The sequence below is a fragment of the Aythya fuligula genome, chromosome 12 (genome assembly GCF_009819795.1).
Source record: "Aythya fuligula isolate bAytFul2 chromosome 12, bAytFul2.pri, whole genome shotgun sequence".
Taxonomy (NCBI): domain Eukaryota; kingdom Metazoa; phylum Chordata; class Aves; order Anseriformes; family Anatidae; genus Aythya; species Aythya fuligula.
In genome coordinates this window covers 9,784,887-9,807,447 of record NC_045570.1, presented here as the reverse complement: position 1 = coordinate 9,807,447, position 22,561 = coordinate 9,784,887, and the positions used below count along the sequence as shown (strand labels likewise).

Below are 22,561 nucleotides of genomic sequence, written 5' to 3'. Positions count from 1 at the left end.
ATGTTCTTCTCTGCTGTTGCCCAGGGCCTCTCTCGGATCTCCCTGTGAGACCGCAAATTGCCAAATGCACACGAACAGCCTGAAATCCGTCCTGCCAAGGAAACAGAAGGCTCCGGTGAGTTCAAGAACTCCAGCGAAACGCCCAGCCCTCGCCCAACAGTGGGCTTTGGAATCTTGCTGGAAGCCCAGGGATCATCCAAAGCTATTAGGAAGTCAAGCCAATTTTAATTATCTTTATATTTTGTTTAATTGAGAACGAAGGGGGGGTGGGGACGGGTGGAAGTTCTGTGGTGATGCAAACTCCTGTATTTCAGATTCAGGTGTCATCCTCGTGAATTAATTACAGGATCTTTAAGGGTGGAGGAAAGAGACGAGGAATATAAATGTCGTTCTTGGCTGCAACAAGTTGTGTGGACATACATGCCAAATACTGCAGCCAGAATTTGACCCATATAGTTTAAACTAAGGAAAGAAAGAAACCACAAGTTGTTTAATTGCAGGCTAAAAGCATCTTACAGCCAACAGGAACATCTGCTCCATAGTATGCATCAGTCTTAGTAATTAAAATAAACCAGCATGGAGAGAAAGTATATCCAAATTATGAAAAAATAAATCCCAGAAACACGTACACCAACAAAGTACTAACGACTTTTACAGACCTTAACCCCTTCATTTTTATTTTGGAGTTGTTTTTTTCTCATTGGCATTTTGGTTGTATTTCGGGAATGTGCCACTTCTGTGACAAGCTATAAGTGCTACAGTAATACAAGAACTTAAGTATTACTCTTTTCCTAGAGCTGGGACCTTCTCTAAGCATTTTCCTCATTGGACAAAACAAAAAATCAAATCTCAATAGATTGGAATCCCACTGTTTCTCCAATATAATCCTCATGCTTCTTGCAGTGAAAATCAGGCATTTAAGCTTCTGAGCCTTTACATTTAACTGTTTCAAGGCTTAGTCAGTCTGAAGTTTAGGTTTTGACAGTGACATCTCTGGCCTCAGACTTCTGTTGGCACATTAGTCATTTTCTTTTAAAGCTTACAGGCAGAACAGGAAAGTGTTTATATTGAACAACATCATACTAAGTGTTTGGTTGTCCTAATAAAATAGAGCAATCCAGCGTAGATGTCCTTTTTTTCCCCCAAAAGAAATACTGAGGTAATTCCAAGAGAGAAATTAATTAACAGACTCCTAAGATTAACAAGATTTTGCTTTCAGAAGAATCAGAGAATCATGTAGGTTGGAAAACACCTTCAAGACCATCAGCCTGTACTGAATCCCATCAGTAGACTGTGTCCCTTAGTGCCACTAAGGGCAGAAATTAGTTTCTGAAAGAAATTTCAGTTATCACTTTTTACTGTTCCTCAGACCTTGTCCTCATTAAGTTGTACACCGCTAGGAACCCAGCTGTTTGTGTAGGGTCACCAACCTGCATTTAAAACTCACAATCCACACGAGTCAGCATTGCTCAAGACACCCTCGCTATGGGACATGCTCCACTGCAAAGCTCCGTACTGGAAACAAGACCGAAGTCAAACCTGTTATTTTGGTTTCATCTGGATTAACCCAAGGTTCTGATTTGTGTGATGCTTTAATTTCCCAGTGCAGATCATGAAACCATTTTTTACCCAAAGAGATCAATGCTTTCCCACAATCATGTAGTCTGGGCAGCACAGCCATCAGGAGACGTGCAGAGGTGTTTCAAAAATTGTACTGGTGTGGGAAGATGATTACTTCAAAGAACAAAAAGTTTACTTGGATTTCAGGTGTGCTCACTCCTGGCTGAGGAGAGTTTCAGTGTGCCCCTCTTCTTTCTGTTCCACATACTCTTAGGCAGTTGTATTGATTGTGAGACATTATCAAGGGTATTTCAACCTAATTTTGTCTCTTTGTTGTCTTTGTAGTGCTCTTAGAACCTAATCCTTTCTTTCTTTTCAGTCTTTTCAGCTTTCTGCTAGAGGCCATTGGTCCACATGGCCTGCATTTGCATCAGGGCAGACAGTCCTAAAGAATCATAAACCCTGCTGTGCCCCAGAGGAGAGGATGCCTAGGTAAGCACAGCTAATCCATAGGATAGCTGGAAGCGGTTCTTGAAAACCACGAATTTACAGAGTAGGGTCTCTTCCAGCACTAGTGACAATAGTGAGGTTGGGATATTCCACAAAGCTTGGGCATACCAAAAAATATTGTTGGTCCTGACTGGTAGCTCTACAGGATATGTCAAATATTTATGTAATAGCAGCCGTGCTTAGTATAAACGTACCAAGAAATGCTATCATTTAATGATTCACTGACCTACATTTCATAGGATCCTGTCAGGGCCCTGACTGCCCCAACAGGCTCCACAAGCTCTTGTCCAGTCCCAGACATTTGGGTGCCTGGGCTCAAGACAAGTCCTGATATGGCACAGCTGGGAAACCTGTGATCAGGTGCTATAAGAAAAGCTGTGAGAAGCCTTCACTTAGGCACGTTCGCCTCTGTTTCTTGCTTGAGCCATGTTGCAGCCACGTCTGTCTTGTACCTGGCCTGCTGATTTGACATCCCAAGCTTGACATCGGGCCTTCCTCATGTCTGTGGTGATCATGAAGGATGATCACTGACCATCAGGGGACCTGCTCTGCTTCTCTTGTTCACGTTCCGTTGGTCACTGTTGCTGGTTGCCTTGTCACCCCGGGGTCCCAGCTCCCCTTCCCTTGTGGCAGACGCAGCATTGCTCCTGCTTCTCCGGCAAGAATCAAGGGATTCTGAATCCAGGGTCTGAGCTGGGTTACAGCCACTGAGCAAAGTGTTCCCCGAGGAGGCTTTTCACAGGTCTGTCTCACGCCTGAGCCTATTCCTAACCCCTGATCCCCAGTTAGATCTCTGCCATCACACAGCTCCAAGCCCCTAGGGCAGGGGAGGCCACTGCAGAGCCTGTTGGTGTACTCAGGGCCCTGACAGACCTGCAGGACAGCTGTGCAGGGTACAGTTAAGGATAGCTGGGCTTTTCAGTTTTAATTCTGTTTTTAATGTAATAATGAACTAGGCATGATGGCATCCAGCAAAGGGACAGTTGACCTAGGACCTCAGCAGATGTAGTAAATTATCAGTACCTTTTTTGAAATACTTGTTTTCCTTGACCTCTCTTCAATTATGTAATTAGCATTTATTCTTTTTGGACACAGAGAAAAAACTCACTTGTCTTTTTATACCAAAAAGTATCATGAAGGGGAAAGCATACTTTTAATAGTAACAGCATTCTTGAATAGTCTTCTGCTCTGCAGAGGAATTTTAAATCATCCAATGTACATTTCATGATTTTTCCTTACATGAGAGAATATATTAAGTGCTACAGTAAAAAAAAAAAAAAAAAAAAGTGAGGCAAAGTGAGGTGAAAAAAGTGAGGCTGTGAAGCAATGCACAGTAGGAAGAAAACCAAGATCCTCAAGCTGATTTATTATGAGTCCAATCCTATGTACATGACACGAGGCTACGTGTCCTTTCTTTTCCTGTGTCTCTGCAGCAATAAACAGGCCCTTCTTACCATTCCAAAGCCACGCTACTTGGAGCAGCTGGAGTCTTACTTAAGGAAAGAACTGCAATATCTTGACCTGACTCAAAGGAACTCCCAGGAACTGAGGTTACAGGTCTGACACAAGATTCTGTTGACTTGAAACAACATCCTGAGATTGGTTATTTAAACTGCTCATCCAAAGAAAATAGACAGGAAGAGTATGCACCTCTGAGTAGTATTGGATAAGTGGGTTTGCAGCTCACGTTAGAGAACTTGCTCAGAAAGCAATTTCTATCTCATGTTGTAGTTTATATGTTGGGTTTACACATTGTTGAGTAGCATACTTCACATTTTCTGTAACTGTTCCATTTTCAAATCAAAGGCCAAGTAGTCAAAAAGACAGTAATCTAAAGTGGGTGTGAAACAATTTACTCACTGAACTCCTGCCTAAACCCATAAAGTGTGTAGGTTTCAAAATTTTCACTGTAAAATTCTCATTCCTGAAGTTAGGTTTCTGCAAAAGACAAGAATGGACTCTCTCATCTAGCTCTTGCCTAAGCATAATTAGGATCCCCCAAATTAGTAGTTTCTACTGTATCTGATCCTGGGGGCTTGTTGTGTTTGAGAACATACCTATTGAAAACCACCACTTCAATTCAAAACACAGAGTAGGAGTACTCCTGTTTTTGTAATATCCTGCAATTAGAGCATTTACGCAGTGTGGGAAGTTTGAATTGGATTTTCTCTGCATAAATTAATTCAAATTCTCATTCCCAAGGGAATCCTGTAGCGATGAGGAAAGAAAGTGGTATATGGAAAAGAATGGAGAGAAATAAAGAGTGACTAATGGCAAGAGAAAACAGGTTTCATAAACGTGCTTATGCTTTGAAAATATTTTTGACTGTCTTACAAGACGTGTTTAATTGTGCTTAATAGTGAGGAACACTCAGTGAGAATATTACCTATTGCTAGTGAAGTCTTCCCAAGACCCAGATATAACGTGGGAGTCTGACTGTCCTCTCTGAACAAGATCTACTCTGGTGAGGACGGCATCTGCACAGCAAGAGACTATCTGCCTTGAAGAGCTTATCATTTAAGTAGACAAAATAGGCAACAAAATCAGCAATGGGATCTTGTTACATATCTTTAAAATTGTCCATATTGTAACTTGAGTTCTAGTCAGTTCTATCTGAAGAGCAGCATTTTTGTTTTGGAGCTGTGCTCTGACAGACTTGATTTAAGCTTTTCTTTGGCACTAAAATCTCTTCTCTCTGTCATGCTGTGGTGTCTATCAGCATTGGAAGTCATTCCACGTGTGCATGACAAATTTGGGACTGTGGACCAGAGGTGGAGAGACAAAATACAATGTAGTAGAAGTATTTTTATACTTATTCTCACCATCATGCTGTTTGTGTAAGACAACAATGATCTGAATTCTGAGAAATGTGCCACTATTTTCTCAAGCTCTCTTTCTTCTCTCAGCCCTACAGAGAGATCTTTGAATTCTTTATAGACAACTTCAAGACCTACAAGCCCTTGCTGTCAGCTATAAAGAATGAATATGAAGCTACACTGGGTAAGCTCTTTAACTTTGGTGGGGGAACACTAACGGAGATGTCTTACACAGCTGATAAGTTCTGTTGAATATATATAGAGAGTAAACATTCTAAAAATATATATAGAGAGAATAGTTCAGTGGAAGTTGAATATGTATGACATACATATGTGTCAACTGATAAAACTATCCTTCTGGCCCATTAGTGGAGTCTTCCTGTGGCCCAGATGTGACATAGGAGTCTATTTCCTTCATATGTAACATAGTTGTTTGTTTTTCTATAATTTATCAAATTTTTAGATTTAAGGTTTTTATTTATCTTATATTTTTTTTTTAATCTCCACTACATAGACAGCTCAGGCAATGGCAATGTCTCAAGGTTTTTCTGGAACAGTCATGTCTACAGTGGAGCGTATCATACTAATATATTTGGATGCACTTGTACTGGTAACTTGATTCTTGAATTACTCCCGAAGCAAGGCAGGGCAGAGAACTGAACTGGCTGTTCCCTGTCCATTCTTAGTGTGCTTTAAACTTCTCTTGGTGTTAAGATGCCGCAGTGATACCAGTACTTTGTAAACAATCAGAGGGCTAGAAATAGACTGTAACCAAGAGCTCATTTCACATTAGGCACTGAGCAGCTGTCAAGTGTCAACAGTTTTCTACCAGGACAGTCTCTTAAAGGACATGTACTGTTTATCCCAGTACCTGTTACCTGGGCTACCTAATTACTCATTGTAGGCAAAAATCTTTCTTTGCACAGTGCACTTCAGTCACATAAATGAGTCAGTATTAATCATTACATAAAAACATTTTTTAAACTATCAGTTTCCTTCCAGAACTCTTTAGCAAACATTTCTTTGCTTCAGATCCCAGAGAAATTACTAGTGTCTGTGCTGCAGTCTATATTGTACTGCTTTCTGAAGCCTTTTTTTTTTTTTTTTTAATATATTTAACTATCTTTTGTATTTAAGTGTTGGTTTTTTTTGACTCCTCCATATTGCTTGGATATGGTATTTCTCCTTCTTATTCTTTGAAGTCTCTGGAGATGCAGTAAAATGTATCCTTTATGATAACTTTATATTTTGGAAGAGACAAAAGTAAGTGTCTTAAGAACAGAAAGTATAAAAGAGAAAAGGAAGGAAAATGACTGATTTGTAGAACTGTTCTCCTAACTATTTATCTTAAATTATTCTTATTCTTACATGATGTATGACTGCATAACTGGTTATGACCTAGCAAGCATGCTGTATCTACAGCATTTCAGCTCCTTTTGAAGCAGAACCTAAACCCCCTCTATAACACAGCATTGTTTCTCTCAGCCAACTATTATCTTTTTGTCCAAGTGATTTAACAGCTTTATCTTGCTCTTTTTTTCTGCCAGTCATATTCCATGCTAGCTTGGACTGTATGACATTGAAGGTGCTCAACATTGCATCCACTGCTGGTGGGAGTTCTCCCTATAAATGTGCTAGCATTACTGCATATTCCCAGTTCAGTCAGAATAATCTATTTTTAAAGAAATAAATAAAAAAAACAATCTTACTACTTAATTAAATGTTGTCCTAATACTGTACTGCTTACAATGTATGTTTAGCTGCATCGTTTTGGCAGCACAAAGTCTGGAGTAGCATAGCTGAGCACACAGACCAGAGAAAGCAGAAGCCTCTAATAGGAACAGGGATGTGCAGCCTGTACTGGCTGCTTGCAATTATTTGTCTTCTGCCAGAACTGGACGTATGACTGCAGCTGCAGCTCTTTTGGTTATTAAGGTTGTGCTGAGACAGCACAGAGGCTTTATTAGCATTGTTTCTGGAGTAAATCCACATGAATGTGAAGATATTAAGCAGTATTTGAGATGTAGCACTGTGAAGGAGAGCTATCCCCACAGCTGTTAGCTTAATCTGAGATAAAGATTCTGTTTTGGGAGCTCCTTTAAGAGGAAACAGAGTGACAGGGGAGGTCTTCACAACAATGTTATCCACAGCTGCATCCATTTCTTGATTAAAATTATACTGAGATTGCTGTGTCCACAGAGGCTTCACATCTGCTCCTCTGTGCTGGTGAGACATCTGGGCACATTCAACTGTCCTATACGTGCAATGAGCTGTACCACAGCCTGAATTCTTTCCAAGTGGGAGAATGTCTCTCCTTTCTTGGCATGAGCTATGAGAGGTCATCAGAGAGCTAATGTTCTTAAATGACACTGGCCAGCATCCACACTACAAAATAATCACTTTGGCAGTCAACTAGTTGTGCTCAGTCTAGCTTCTGACATACTAGGCAGCTACAATTAAGCATGCTGTTGCACTTAAAAGGGTTTGCGTGTGGTCAGGAGCCAGTTGTGAAACACTCAAATTACACCCCAGAACAAGTCTGCTGAAGTTTTAACATGGTGTTCTTAGCTTACACTGAGAACCCAAATAGTACAGTGGCAGAATCCCTATGCTAATGCTCTAATTTTTGCTCTCTCTTGGGGAGCTGTCCTAGTACAAGTGGAAAGAGTTTTGAAAAACCTTTGGTACAGTTATAGTGCAGGAAGGAAACTCACACCCAAGTATAATAAGAAAAGTAGTTCCTGTTCTTAGATTTATGTATGCATTTTAAGTTTTAAAATACAAGGTTTGTTGCACAGTATTTATACATGAATACTAATACTGGGTTTTATCAAGGAGGGAAAAATCTGCAAATCAGATTATTGAGCATCCACCAGCATTTCTACCCTTCTGTTCAGAAGAGGGTATTGCTGTGTGTGCCGTATTCAGCAATCAAAACCTTTGCCACAGCCTCATTTGACTCACACCATATCCTGTCTTTAAGCGTTTTATTCTCCTGGTGGACTTCCACCTAGTCATAAAAACAAGCCTCCACACCAAGGCGATGGTGTCAGATGAAATTCTACCATGTAACAGTAACTGGGACCCAAGTCAAGTACCAGAACTAGTCTCGCCAGATATGTATTTTAAGGAAAATTTTCAAGTTGAAGGGGAAGTAGCTGCAAGTGAAAAGTACAAATTACAGCAGAGAAAGCCAGTATGTGCATAAGTTCTTTACTAGATGTACTGATGAGAAATGCAAAAGAAGCAAGTGCATTCCTGAATAGAGAGGAGAACATGCAGACATGTTTGTAAACTAAAGGTTGCACAAGACCGTGAATTTGGAGACAAGAAAGCAGATCAAAGTTTATGGAGAATGTGCCTTCACAAAAGATGGTAAGCTACTAATTACTAGCTGTCTTTAGCTCCATGTGCTGCCTGTGCTTAAACAATGACAACTTCCCACCTAGTGAAATGTGAAGTCACCTGTGCTTATTATATTTCATCAAAACTGTAAATACTCAAGAAAACAAAATAAAATACTGTTCATCCTTTGTTTTCCAAACCATGATAAACAGCATTAACTAAAACCAGAAACCCTTACATAACAATGTTTATGAGGTTCATATGCACAGCTAGATAAATGACTGAATATGATCTCAAACTACACTACTCCCACTCCTTAGAGGCTCACCAGGACAGGTAGTAAAAGCACTGTGTTCACTCCCACTTCCAACATGCACTGTTTTGGGGTTGAATACCCAACATCCCAGCTGAGTAAAATTCAGGCTTTGCTGCTCATTGTGAGAACCCACCTCTGCTTTCTTTAGCTCATCAGAAGGAGACAATTCGTGCCCTAGAACCCCTGAAGGCTATGGTCACAACTGTGTCTGAGGAGTGCTCCCAGCAGATATTGGCACTGCAGGAAAAGGAGAAAGTTGAAATAGATATGTTAAAGCAAGAGAAACAACATTTGTTAAAGTTTATTGACAACATGAAGGAAGAGAAGAGTTCTCTTCAGACTCAGGTAAATTAGACTATGAGTCAAACATTTCCTAGCTTCAATTAGATGTCTTTTATACATCTCATCTCTTGCCTCCCAGCCTCTCATCCTTTGATGTCAGTAGTAGTTCTGGAGCGGGCACTGAGCATCTGGCATACTGGATCTGGTACGGTAGTGATACTGGATCTCAGCCAGCTCCAGAGAACATCCTGTTCCCTTGGGATAGGCTGTTCTGCTGCTGTCAGAGGTCTTCACTCGTATCTGTTGTCCCATCTGGTTCTTGCAGAGTCACATTTAAAGTGAGGAAGAAAATTCTAGTACTAGCATTTTAAGTTCTCACTTAAAAGTACATGTACTCCTTACAACATTGTACCTTTAGCATCTTTAAATCTGTATCATTCATCCTCCTGCCAGTGAGTTACATTGGTATCTACTGACAAGATTATTTAAGTCTTTCCAATTTAAATTGTTGGTTTACGCAGGTCTCAAACAGTTTCAGGCACTGAGGCTGAAATAATACTACTGCTAGAGAGCAACACGAGCAGGGCTGCTCCATGAGGATGAGCCAGGAGCTGAGGGTGATTTTCAGTGCAGTCAGAGCCACGACCCACCAGGGCAGTCTCAGAGCACCTGAGCAGGGGGCTGCTAAGTCTTCATCACCAGTTCCAGATGAGGCGGTTAACCCCAGGATCTAGCCATGGGTGGGGGGAAAGTAAAAGAACACCTTCATTCATTCATTCATTCCTTATGTAGCACATAAGGTAGGTATCAGCAGTGGCAGGATGTGATCTTGTAATTAAATGCACATCATGGGAATAAACTACAATTTTACGCATAATCCCAGTCCATAGAGTTCCAGATTTCTGATAGTTTTGCCTATGGGAAGAGTAGCAGCTTTTTTTCCTGCGTGACCAGCAACAGAATACATTACTGGGAGGTTTTTCTAGATAAGGTTTACAACAGAGGAGTGGTGTAACCCAGAGCATGAAACTTATGTAATTCACTTTCTAGAAGGCTAAACACAGATGGAGCACTCTTCTACACACTTCTTCAGAGTTTGAATCCTTCTGTCATGTTTCCATCAGGCCATCCTTTTCTACAGTGTTATCTCTCACCCACTCTCTTGCTGCATTTTTTTTTCCCCCACTTTGCATCCCTTACACCACTCTCTGCTCCTTAGGTTCTGCTCTGTGCTCCTGATAAGTTCAAGCCTCTGTTTCCTGCAGGTGGAGCGTCTGCAGATGAGTGTAGCTGAGGAATATACTCGCTACCTCAATGAGTACAATGCCCGCAAACTGCTTCTAGCAAAACTGAATGATATGCATAACGAACAGCTGAATGTGAAACGGCACCAAGTCCAAGGTAGGGAAAGTGGATCTCCACAAGAACCTGTCCTGCCCAGAGACCCAAGTGCATACCCGTGGGTACAGTGTTGAGTTTCTCAGCAGTATCATTAGATATGCTCTGATTCTTACAGTAAGCTAGACAAATTCATAGACAAAATATCCATAAATGTAGGCAGGGATGTACCTCCTAATAGTCTGACCTGATTCAATAAGCCGTTACTTATATACTTGTATGCTCTTAATTAGAATTACAGGTAAATTGAAGGAAGGAGCTGCCCAGTGCAAAGGTTCTTTTATATTTTTTGACTCCTGTGCCAAGTCATCACATCTTACCCAGCCATAGCTGGCACCTTGATGCTTGTCCACAAGGATAAAAAACCTGCTGAAATTCTGGAGCTGCAAATACCTTCATTTCTGCAACTTACTGGCATTGGTGGCACAGAGGTGGTGGGGACCCTTTCAGTATGGGATCTCTGTTAATCCAGTCTGGCTACAGGCACCCATCATCCTACTGGTTCATACTCACTGGCTACAGCTGTCGCATCTGCCTAAGAGTTCTCCCAGCCTGTGCTCCTTTCCTTGCTAATGAAAACCAAGCCTGAGCTTTTGAATACATGTGTGTGGGAGAGCAGGCAGGACGATAATGTGAATGTAAACAGTAATGTGAATGTAAACACTGCAGGTTACTCCAAGACCTGCAGTTCTCTACTCATAACACAGTCCATACCTATTCAGCTTTTGTGGTCATTTTGTAGGGTTGTGTGATCTAGGAGCTTAGTAGATGATTTAGAAAACTATGACTGCAGTTTTACTATCATAAATTTTCATCAATGGCTGTTGTTTAAAGATGTCAAGGGTGAAGATGTGGTGAAGTTAACTTTGGCATTAAAGATAGCTCGGCAGGACCTCACAAAAACCCAGGTGAAGCTGAATGCAATGATAGCAGACTATGGAGATGTTGTCCCCCGGAGAGAGTTTGAGTCACTGGAGAAAAAATACTCTGATTTACAACAGGAGGTGAGCATAAGCTCCTAATTTTCAAGCTGTACCACATGAATGCAAACATAATGATGCTTAAGTATTCAGGTTGGGAGAGGGATTCCATAAACCCAGAGCTCACATATAGGCACATCTTTGTTGGTTGTACATGAAATACATGAAAAGCCACTGTTTTCTAATCCCCTAAAGCTCACAGTCTTTTGGTATCACAGACCATCTGAACACTCAAAATCAGTACACCATCACAAACCTTTAACATCCGTTTTAACTGAATGAACACGATAAAAGCAATAACAGCCAAAAGACCACCGAGAGCCTGCAGATCACAGCTTGGGAAATACTGCCTGAAATCATCATACATGTATATATAAATTAACTAGGTTCATCTCACATACATGGCACAGTTTTGTCCAAACCACAGCTAAGTGAAACTACTGCTGAGCTGGGCTATGAATGAATTTCTGTCTAGCTGGGTTTTTGCCTTTTCTCATAGTTTTCAATGGCTTCTTTACCCTACTGCAATGCCAGGGTCATCAACCCCACCACAGAGCTGATCAATGCAATTTCCAGCTGTGATAGAAGTGGATGAGGTTCCTCACGTTGCATCTGTTTGCTGCCTTTTCAGAATAAAGGTTTGACTGCTTAGCTTACACATCTTGCACTTCCACATAAGCAATGCCATGTCAGATAGCAAAGGGATAACACACCAGTGTGACGAGGATAGGGTCTGCTTCCAACCCTGCAGTGGCAGAAAGGCAGTGGTCCCACAAACTACTCTCTAGGAGGAAGAAAAAGAGACTACCTTGAATCCCACCATGTAACCAGTGCACAGCTGTGGTGAGGGCTGGGTGAGAACCCCCCGTGAGGCAAGAAAATACTGCATGTCTTTGTGTGTCAGAAAAGCCATGTTGCTCTGTTCAGGACACATTTGGGCCATTGGCAGCTTCATTCCAGCCCTGACCATTTGCACAGCTTGATCCACTGTGCATGTCCCTTCATCATGGCATAACAGACACAGGCACAGCCCTCAAAAGCCAGACTAGAGCTGTGGTTATCTCTGCATTGTGATATACTTTTGTACTAGTAGAACAAAAACAAATCACATTAAAAAAAAAAAAAAAAAAAAAGAAAAAAAGATAAATGGATCTGAAGCAGATGCACATAAGACATCTAGAAAAAACTTTCTCCTTCTATTTCCTAGTAGATTAAGGTCTGTTTTTAAATACAGAAACAGGTATAGAAGGGTCACTGACATATTTTGTTGTAAGTTTTTGGAAATGGTAACAAGAAAAAATTATAATTTATTTTTCATCCAATCTAAAAGCAATTAGCCAGGGATTGCTCTCCATAAATCCATGGACTACACTGACTGTTCACCTGATCTGTCCAACCACAGAAAAAATCTGTTGCTGTAGTTAGTTTGTTAAAATCCTTCTTTCTGTGTGCTTTAGATGGAGACTCTAAAGAAGGATTTTGATCAGCTCCATAAGGAATATCAAACACTGCTGGAAATTCAGAGAGAGACTGCAGAAGAGCGAGACAACTTCTTCACTGAACTCCAGCAAGCTCAGCGCAGTTGCACACCCCGGCCAAACTGGGCAAAGTGTTCAGGTGCCACCTGTATTCAGCTCCTCTTTAACCACTTTGCTATGGTGTATTTCTTACCTGCAACATCCCGTTTTCTCCTAGGCTTTTAGTGAAGCAGCCTGAGAGACAGGGAGAGAGAGGAGCTTGCAGGCTATTCCATTTTGCCTTAGATACCGTAGGAGACAAACTGGATGTCTAGAGATCTGTAATTATTATAATGCTCGTCATGGATTCACACAAAACCAGTATGCATAGGCACGTTCTCCTCTTGCAGCAGCTGAGGGTCTTTTTGCTCTTGCAGAAGTGATTCCTGGCGGAGCTGACCGGTGGGGCTGTCTGGCTGAGGGGAAGACCAGCGATCAGCTAGTGGACGTGCTTCTGGAAGAAATAGGAACAAGACTGCTAAAAGAGATGAATGTCTTCCCTGGACGGGTATGTGCAAGCTTTCTCCTCTGCTTGTTTCCACTAAGATTAACTGGTAATACGAATCCTCTAGGAAAGTGGCAGAATTGCTTTCATGGCTGGACTTGGTGTCTTCAATGCTCACCTTCCCATTAGTGTAACCATGGAAGAAATTAAAGCTGGGGAAACTCAGCTGCAATAGAAAAGCTGAACTTGAGAGTGAGCATGTTGAAGACAGCTGAAGCAGCCACACACTGCAGCGATGCTACAGGAATCATCAGGCATGCAGGTCATACTAGCGGGCTAGAGCCCCTTACTAATTCTCCACTATATAGCCGAGTCAAATTAACATCTCACCGTCTGCAAATACATGACACTAGAGATCAGATATACTCAAAACTGCCTGGATACAACAGAGATTTTGTCAATCAAAAATCACTCATGAACTAAGTTCTCACCCTAGAGTAGCTGAGACACACTGCAGAGATGCTGTCTCATAGTACTGGAAATGAGAGCCATACAAATGGCTCCTTTTTAATGGTTTTAGGCACTAAGAATACGGCTCTGGCTGCCAGTGGGGGGAATGCCTTATCTCTATATGTTTCTTTTCCATTACTTAGGGCAAAGGGGACAAGGTTCCTGTATACCTCAGACATGTAGGCGAAGTCAAGAACAAAAAGCTGACTAAGAAGGATGTGGTGGACATCCTGAAAGACATCTGGAAAGAGAAAATTGCACTAGAACAGCAGGTTTGACAATGTTCTTTCTTTGTAAACAACATTTGCTGTGACAGTCAGCCCAGCTGGAAGATTTTGGGAAACCAGGGTCTCACCCATGTCCTGCCTAGGGTTTCATCTGCATAAAGCTGCGTAAAGCATTTTAAGAACAGCCTCAGCTGGTAACTTTGTGGCCTGGCAGGCCTCCTCACGGATCTGACTCATTAATTATGACATTGTCAGGTGGATAGCTGGACTAGCATCGTCCTATGCCTAAAAGGCTTCTTCTGCAGCTTCTGTTCCAGGGACAGCCGAGTGCTCATGGCACAGCTCATGCCTAGTCACCACTGCAAATTCAGAAACATTCAGGAGACCACGAGTCAGCACCACTTTGATGTACAGGGCTGAAAACTACAGTGGTTCAACAGCTGTTGCAAGAGCAGCTGAGGTGTCCCTGAAGAAGCCACAAGGCAAGGTGCCCAGGGGAGGAGGCATTGCAGTCACCCTGAGCTAAATCAGCCATGCTTTTGAGTCTGAAACCTTATCAGTTGGTCTACCAACTGCTGCTATTCTGGGGTGTGATGATAACATCCTGGTCTAGAGAGCACCATGACTATGCGGTGTCTGTTCTTAGGCAATGGACGCATTAGCAAAATCTGTGCAGCCAAAGCATGGCCAGGTTTTTTTTGTTTTGTTTTTTTTTTATGGGCAGGGGAAGGGAGTTGATTCTAACCCACGCCAAACCATTATTAAGGTACATAGGGTTTTGTGCTCGTGCCAGAGAACAAGTGGCACTGCCAGAAAAAAAAATGAGGAAGCAAGGACTGAGAAATCACTTATATCATTAAACAAATGACTATGAAAGTGCTTTGGGTTTGTTACGCACACAAATACTTCCCTCTTCGTTGGCCAGGGTGGGTTAGGAGTGCAGGTGGAGGCCAAAGGGGTGAGGTGTGTTCTCAGCCAAGACAGACATTTGGCTGCCTGCCTGGGGAGATCAAGACTCAGCAACAGAAGAAAAGTAGCTGTTTAAGTACAATACCACCTCCCCAGATATCAGACAAGCCCTGTTACTGTGCCTCAGTTATGAGAGCAACATCGAGAGGCAGAGCCACTTTACAGGTTCTTTGTCTTGAGCCAGAAGCCTAGAAATATCTCTAAGGTCAGCCCCAAAAAGTTTAATGTTTTCTATGGCAGCTTTCTTCTTACTTTCAGCTAGGTTTCCTGGGGAAATAGGGATGTTGCAATCACTGTCTGGCTTTACTTCTCTTCAACAACCACTCCAGGTCTGAACCCACAAGCTAAGCTCAGCTAAATCTGACAGCTAAATCTATAGCAAGTTCCTATATAATTCACAACAGTAGGCAGGAGAAAAGAGACTTTATCAGTATTCTCAGCAACAGAAGAGCTTCACTGTAACTTCCGTGTTCAGGCTGTAGAGAATAAACCTAACAGAAACATTTTGAATGACCTAATAGTGGGGAAGACTCCAGCCAGCACTAGCCCTGTTAGCAGAGGTCCACAAAAGACGCAACTACATGCAAACAGCTGGAATCAAACTGGCAAAATTGATTTAGCTCTGCTGCTTATAGGAGTTGCTTGTTTGTTATCTGCAGACAGGGAAGCGACCTGTTCTTCCCGAGTTCTTTCTCAGCTACCTCCAGAAGAGGTATGGAGACACCTCTGCCATGGAATGGTCTTACACCCTCTATGAGAACATGCGACTCTGTCCATCAAACCACGTCATGAGCTCATTCTACAACATACTCACAGGGAAGGTAGGTGACCTGCAGCCCAGTGCTGCACCTCTGTAAATCACTTTGTAGATCACTAAACGCACTTCAGGTAAATTTTCTTTTTTAGAAGCAACTGCAGTCCTTTTGCAGTTTTGCTTCCTTCTTGAAGGTAGTCAAGGGATGAGAGAAAAGGCAGTTACTGATCTGTGAACCTTCCCTGTTTCACAGGTAGGTGAAGAACAATACCACCTCCAGAATCAGCTGATTTCAAACCTGCAAAAGGAGCTGGCTGCCTGCGACAGCTCAAACAGCGGATCCCTGACCAGCGAGCAGTTCAGGCAAGAGGATGACCATTGCCCACTAAGCTCTGCCCAATATGTGGTGCATGCTGGATGTTGTGATATGCTGAGTGTGTCTGCTTTGCTTATCTGTCAGCACAGCCAGGGGAGCAGTTTTTGTCTTTAAAATTCTTGTGAGGACAGCTGTAGCAAGTCTGTACTTGTGAACTTCTGCATTAGGTTTAGAATAATGTGAATACTGCAAGTTTGGAGTAGTGAATCTGGAGATACCTGAGAATAGATGTGGGGTAGTTTACACGTACAGAGAGACAGGCTGGCAGCACCTCTCCCCAGCGAGGCTCCCTGGGGAGCAGTTTGAGAAGTTTTAGAACCCTACACAGTGCTCCCATGAGCTCCTAGGACAGGTCACAAAGCATTTCTGTCAATTCCACTACAGCTGCAAGATTTGTCAGTCTTCTCTCAGTTGATCAATCACATGTGCTTTTTTAAGCAATAGGTAGATAAAGCATTTCTTTGGGCTATGGCACAGAGAAGCAGCAGCAGCCATTTCCAGCACTTCAGCTGGGAACACAGCTCCAGTACAGACATGCTAGCTACCAGCTAACTGATGCTCACATCGCATTCATAGATTCCCAAATGGCTGAGCATCCAATGCTCACCTGAAGCCAAAGCTCTGATGAAAACTGTGCCCTTGTTTTATTATCTGAAGGTGCTTGTACTTCTCGAAATGCGCATCCTCTTAAAAGCAATTAATTTTTGAAGATTTGGCCCATGGAATACGGGCATACTCTTGTAACCTAAAACACTGCCAGCCATACTGGCACTCGTTAACTGCTCATACTGTAACAGCACGTTGTGTTGCCTGTCTCCATATAGGATGGCTCTGAGGGAAGCTTTTCCCCTGAAAAGACGAGGTTCAATCCAAGAACTTGTTGATGCAAGCAGATACCAGCTAGACAGCACTGAAGAACTCATTGACTACAAATCCTTATTCAAAGAAGTGAGCTGATGTTATCTATGTTTTTTTCCTTCTGACTCAGATTTAGGCAGAGGACTTAAATGACATTTGTCAGGTTAACTGGGTTTATCAGACTACCACAGCCTGCAGTGCTCACCACAGACTGTAACACCTGAAAGTAAGCTGCAGACAACTGCAGATATCTGCAGTGCAAGTCTGTGCCTTTTTTGTGATAGGAGTTTTCCCATATTTTCTCTTTATTTACACTTTTCTCATGAAAATTCCATTTCTAGCAAAGCTGAGTTATTTTAGCATACAATGGGGAATGGCTCCTACCCAGACTGGGAAGAACACATTTTTAGTACTAACATGCCTGCAATTTCCTTCAGGATGAAGAGGGGAACCCTGAACCTTTTGTTGCAAAGATCAGGAGTCAGTACGTCCGTGAGAAGCAGGAGTATCTGAGAGAGCTGAGGAACAACCTAGGAGATTTAAAGTAAGTATAAAGGGAACAGGCTGATGGGGACGATAGATCGGAACAGTGAGTGCAAAGAGAACCCCCCAGTGGACACGAGTGTGTGGCTACTGCAGGGGCTATCACAAGGTCCCAGCTGTAATTACACCTTGCTGTGCCCATGCACTGGGTCTGGTCTTGAATTGCTTCCTGTGCCTGCAGTGATACCACAGAGATGGTATCACTGCACATGCTCAAGCAGTGCAAAGGATGAGTCCCCTAACAGCAATGCTAGCATGGAGAAAGGCAAGAAAGGAGCAGGATAAAGATCCTGGAATCCACGAGGGGACTGAGCATCTATGGCACACTCTGCTCACTGCTGAAGCATGAGATGAGCAAGGGAAACCATGGTCAGACAGGAGTCTATAGCCTGACAATCAGGGAATCAGAGGGAAGCAGAGAAGAGAGGGCAGATGGGATCAACACATTAGACCAGGAAAAAAAAATGTGGAAAGGCCTAGTGGAGGTCAAGAACAGAGATGCAAGTGTGCTGGAAGCCAAGATGGAAGAAGAGTAAATGGGTGGAAAGAGCAGACAGTGCTGGGAGGCTCCAGGTAAGGAGGAGTATTTGGGGCATGTGGACTGGAGGTGCTGTGAAAAACCCAGGCGTCACTTCTCCCTAGTCTGGTTTTGCAAAGTAGTGAGTCAGGGAGAACAGCAGCATTTGCCAAGGAGTGGGAATAACAGCAGGAGATGAGGTGTGGAAGGGTCAGGGAAGGAACTGAAGATGTGGAGGGTGACTCAGGATGAGAAAACTAACAAGATGAGAGTGAACAGGCTCACTGGGAGCAGCAATGGGAGAGCACAAGGTAAAGAAGAGGCAGGACAGACACAGCCTGTAAGGGATACGGCAGACAGTGAGTAGAGAAGATTGCTTCAGTAATTGAAGTCCATCTGTTGACATTCTTCAGCTCTCCAAAAACAGCAGTAAAATCCTGTATGTCCTCAGAGACTGCTTCTGAGGAATGAGAAAAACAAGCAGGACTGACAACTGCAGACTTGAAGGTGAAAATCAGATAAATAATTCCACCTAAAAAACAAGACAAGTAACGTGTAGTTTCTGCTTAGAGAAGTCTTGTGCCAGGCACCAATCAATGAGGATAACACTGAAACTGAGTTAGATGCCCAGGAAGTTAGGTACTGACAAAGGTGGGCACTGGATTAACAAGGGAAAATGTAGTTATGTAACAAAGGGTATCATAAAGCACAACAGAGCAGAATTAAAGTCTTCCCAGGTTAGTAGAAATCTAACTTTTCCTAACTTCTTTTCAGTTTGAGATTTAGTACTCAACTTTATTACATGCATATTTTAAAAAAATACTAGTGGAAGCAGAGATAATATCAAAAGGTCTCTCTGCTCTGCATTTCAAGCAAAGTGGATTCTCACTGTGGCACAAATACATAAATATTCCTTTCCCATGCCACAGCACAGCAAATGACGAAATTGTTCTTTGAACAGAGAGGTGAATGCAGAAGACCTGAAGGCAGCCTTCTGCACAATTGATCCTGATATTGATGGTCAGACACTAGATACCTACATTGGCCTGGTCTATGAAGTTGGAAGAGAACAGACGGACCAAGAAGTTGTGCCTGTGGACACTGCACTGGAAAGACTACTTGCTGGAGATGTGAGACGCGTGGGGCCCGCAGCAAGGGAAGAAAGCAAGACAGACTGTGTAGGAGAGTACGGAGACTTCCAGTACTAAGAATAAATAGCCTGTTTGATCTTCAGTTTTTGATACAAAGGTGAGCGTCAAAGTTACTGCATTAAATACCTCTTCCATGTATGTAGAGAGACATCTAAAAACTACCAGGTGAGATAAGATAGTTGGAACTATCAGATGCACTTTCAGCTTAAGCAGCAAAGCCCTCCAGTCCAGTTTTTCAGCTTATGCAGTCATTTCAGCTCAGCAAGACTCGCAGGTAGAGGCAGCCTGATCCCCACACAGGACTGACATCCTCAGGGCGCTGGGGCACCACTGGGTGTTGGGCTCTTTTGTTGATGATGCAGTGACTGTGCTCCAACAGTCATTGCCTGAACCTGTGAGCTTCTATCAAACTCAAAGCTACAATGTGGCTGCTTTAGGGTTTTTGCAAGATAGGCCTCATGGTTGGTTCTTGGGCTCAGAGAAAGGTTTCAAAAACACATTTGCAGAGTATGGTGCCATCAACACAATCCCTGTGCAAGTGAAAGGCAAGTTCAACCCAACCAGGTTTGCTGTCACGTCTTTCCCCAAGCAGATTTTTATCCTGAGGTAGCTGCTGTTGTCCTGTATGAAGTCACTTCGAAAGAAATTCAAGTGATGCCTCAAGAATAGGTTTAACCAACTCTGAGCCGAAAAAATAATCCTAGTACAGAAACATTGAAATCTGTTTCTTGCTTCAAGGAAGATACCACATGAATTTTGGTAACTGTCTTTCCAACCACTGACATCAATTAATCTTTCCTGTTCATTTGTACCCTCGCTCTCCAGCGAGGGGAATACAGGTTCTTGAAACTAAAACCCCGTTGGAAAGAGCTCTGCTACCTAAATTGCTGAAGTGGAGCAAACAAACTATTTTCAACTATTTCAAGCCCACTATTCTCATAGTTTGGAAAGCAAAAAAGGGCAAAGCTGAATTCAGAAGATACCTTCCTAACAACGTGCTAGTTTCATGAGCAGTTGCAAAGGGATTCCTGCAAATACTGATGGCATTTGTAAACTGGAAATGTATCATAGCCTGCACGACAAAGGAAGTACCACTGGGTCTGTGAAGTCCCTGGGATTTCTGCCTTGAATACTGGATTTGGTGCTATGTACTTCCAACTCAAACTGCAAAATACCCAAACTGGAACTATAAAAGCACTGAAAAGGGAAATGCATCATCTAGCTAGAAATCAAATGCCCTAACTGCACATATCTCTAGGAGTATTCTGGAAAGAATAGCTGTAACATGAAAAAAATCAGTGCATCTAAAAAGAGCAGGGAATTTAAACACAGAGGATAAGTTTGGTAGATTAACATCAAATTTGCAAAGCTCCTCAAGAAAGCACTGGGCTACAGAGAGCAAGAATCACTTTTTTTGCTTTACCCAAGGACTTCAGATTCCAAAAAGTTAAACACATGTCCCTGTAACCAGCAGTTCTTTCTTTTGTCCTTCCAGTTACATTGTTAGCACATTAAAGATGGCAATCTGTCCCTAAAAGTCTTGAGTTTAGTTAGCTAGAGCAACAGAACACTTTTCAACAGAAGAGAGAACAGATAAGGAATCTTACCTCTTCATTTTACAACAGGAACCAACAGCTTCCTGGGACGTTCTCCCTATTCTCTCCTTAAATGCTCTTCAGAAAACAAGGTTATTGCATGTTTCAGCAACAGAGAAAAAGGAAGCTGAAAATTCATTAATATTTCAGATCAAGATTTTCAAGCTCTGGCATGCAAAGCCTCAAGTACACACTAAAAAAAGTCACATAATGGCAGAAAATGAATATTAAAAAGGTACTAATTTTGTAATATGTCAGTTAAGACAAAGCTGTTCCCTTGTGACTGTTGAAAAAAATAGCCATCTTTGCTATATTAATGGAATTACTTTAAAAAAAAAAACAAAAAACTTGAAAATGACCGACCTTTGTGTCAGTACCGCCTGCCAAAAAAAGACTTGAACTATAATTGGCCTTCATTTCCTTTAGTGTTGTGCAAAGCTTGTCAAACATGCAAATGTTTCTGCCAAGAGCTGGGTTGGATTTCCAGGAGTCCTATTAACTGTACCATTTGGATCTCCAATTTCAGACACCTGGGAAGTCACACGGCACTTTTCAGGAAGCAAGTCTTCCTCACGGATCTAAGAAGAGGGAAAACAGTTCCCCGTAGTTCTAGAACATTTCTACAATGCAAGAGAAGTGGGGGAAAAACAAACAAACAAAAAAACGCTAAGGCTGTTACTCCACTTCAGTCTAGACATGTTCAGCATATAGGAAAGAGCCACTGGCACGATGTTTGACTGACCCCAGCTGGCAATGCTGACTGTGTTCGGACCCACTCCATCTGATTAAGGATACTGCAAAGCAACAGCCTTCCCTTCCTCACAGACAACTAAAAATTAATCAATGTAAAGACTCAAATTTTTAAGTCAAATTAAACTATTTACAAGCTCAAGTTTCCAAGTCCAAGACAGAGCAGTTAATAATTAAGGGGAAAAACTATTATTTTTTTCTCTCTGAAAATGAATAAGCACTTTAAGTTACCTTGGGAACTGCAGACTAGCTAAATAAGCATAAAGCATATTAGCACGTAAAACAGGAAAAATGATGTTAATTCTTTCCCAGCTTGTGAATTGTTTTTAGAAAGCCATCATTCTTTGCACCTTAAAAATTCTCTGATGTGGCTGACCTCATTCCTGCTGTGGTTTATGTTCACTGTAAGCAGTAAAATCATACGCAAGGATTTCATTTCTATTACCTTCCTACATGTTTGGCAACATTCACTAGGGAGCAGCACTGATCAGCCGCTCTGTGTAGCAATCAATGAACCGTACATCATGCCTGGGACCAGAGCAGTGACTTCCCAAATGCATTGCCGTATATAAATTCAGTTTAAACCTCGAGGGTTGGAGTGCCACCATTCCAGCAGGGTTCTGGCCATTACAACATCACAACACTGAGCTAACTCTTAGAGAAGAGAGGTGACCGCTTATTTTTGACTGCTGGAAGAATTCCTTGCTGCAAGCAACACGCAGTTTGAGGGCAGCACCAGGGCTGGCATCAGAAAACACCCACAGAAGCACAGCCGTCAGCTCTGAGCGTGTGTTTGAAGCAAACAAGTGCCCCAATACACGGTGTGCTGGCTGAGCCATAGCTGGCTCACAGCCACCCAGCTGCTTTCTCTCTTCTTCAACAGGACAAGACATGGGCAAAGATAACAACAGGGAGATCATTTAGCAATTGCTATCATGGGCAAGACAGACACGGCTTGGGAAAGATTAATTTAATTTATTGCTGATTAAAATCGGACAGTGGGAAACAGAACTAAAAACACCTTCCCCCTACTCCCTTCTTCTTCCAAGGCTCAAATTCACTCCAACCCTTCTACTTTCTCCCCTCTCCAAGCAGCACAGGGGGATGAGGAACGCGGGCTGCAGCCAGTCCATAACTTCATC

The 22,561-nt window shown here is 42.4% G+C and overlaps 1 protein-coding gene across 1 annotated transcript; it reads left to right on the top strand.

Annotated features, from left to right (window-relative positions):
• Nucleotides 1–64: 64 nt before the first annotated feature.
• Nucleotides 65–20,151, top strand: TSNAXIP1 (translin associated factor X interacting protein 1). Its single transcript, XM_032195776.1, has 16 exons — nucleotides 65–115; nucleotides 1,940–2,052; nucleotides 3,504–3,627; nucleotides 4,977–5,070; nucleotides 8,696–8,892; nucleotides 10,095–10,230; nucleotides 11,062–11,231; nucleotides 12,665–12,824; nucleotides 13,102–13,232; nucleotides 13,823–13,951; nucleotides 15,535–15,696; nucleotides 15,883–15,992; nucleotides 16,830–16,953; nucleotides 17,301–17,407; nucleotides 18,885–19,171; nucleotides 19,900–20,151. Exons 1-15 carry the CDS (start codon nucleotides 65–67, stop codon nucleotides 19,129–19,131), a joined length of 2,055 nt encoding a protein of 684 aa, XP_032051667.1. The 3' UTR covers nucleotides 19,132–19,171; nucleotides 19,900–20,151.
• Nucleotides 20,152–22,561: the final 2,410 nt, after the last annotated feature.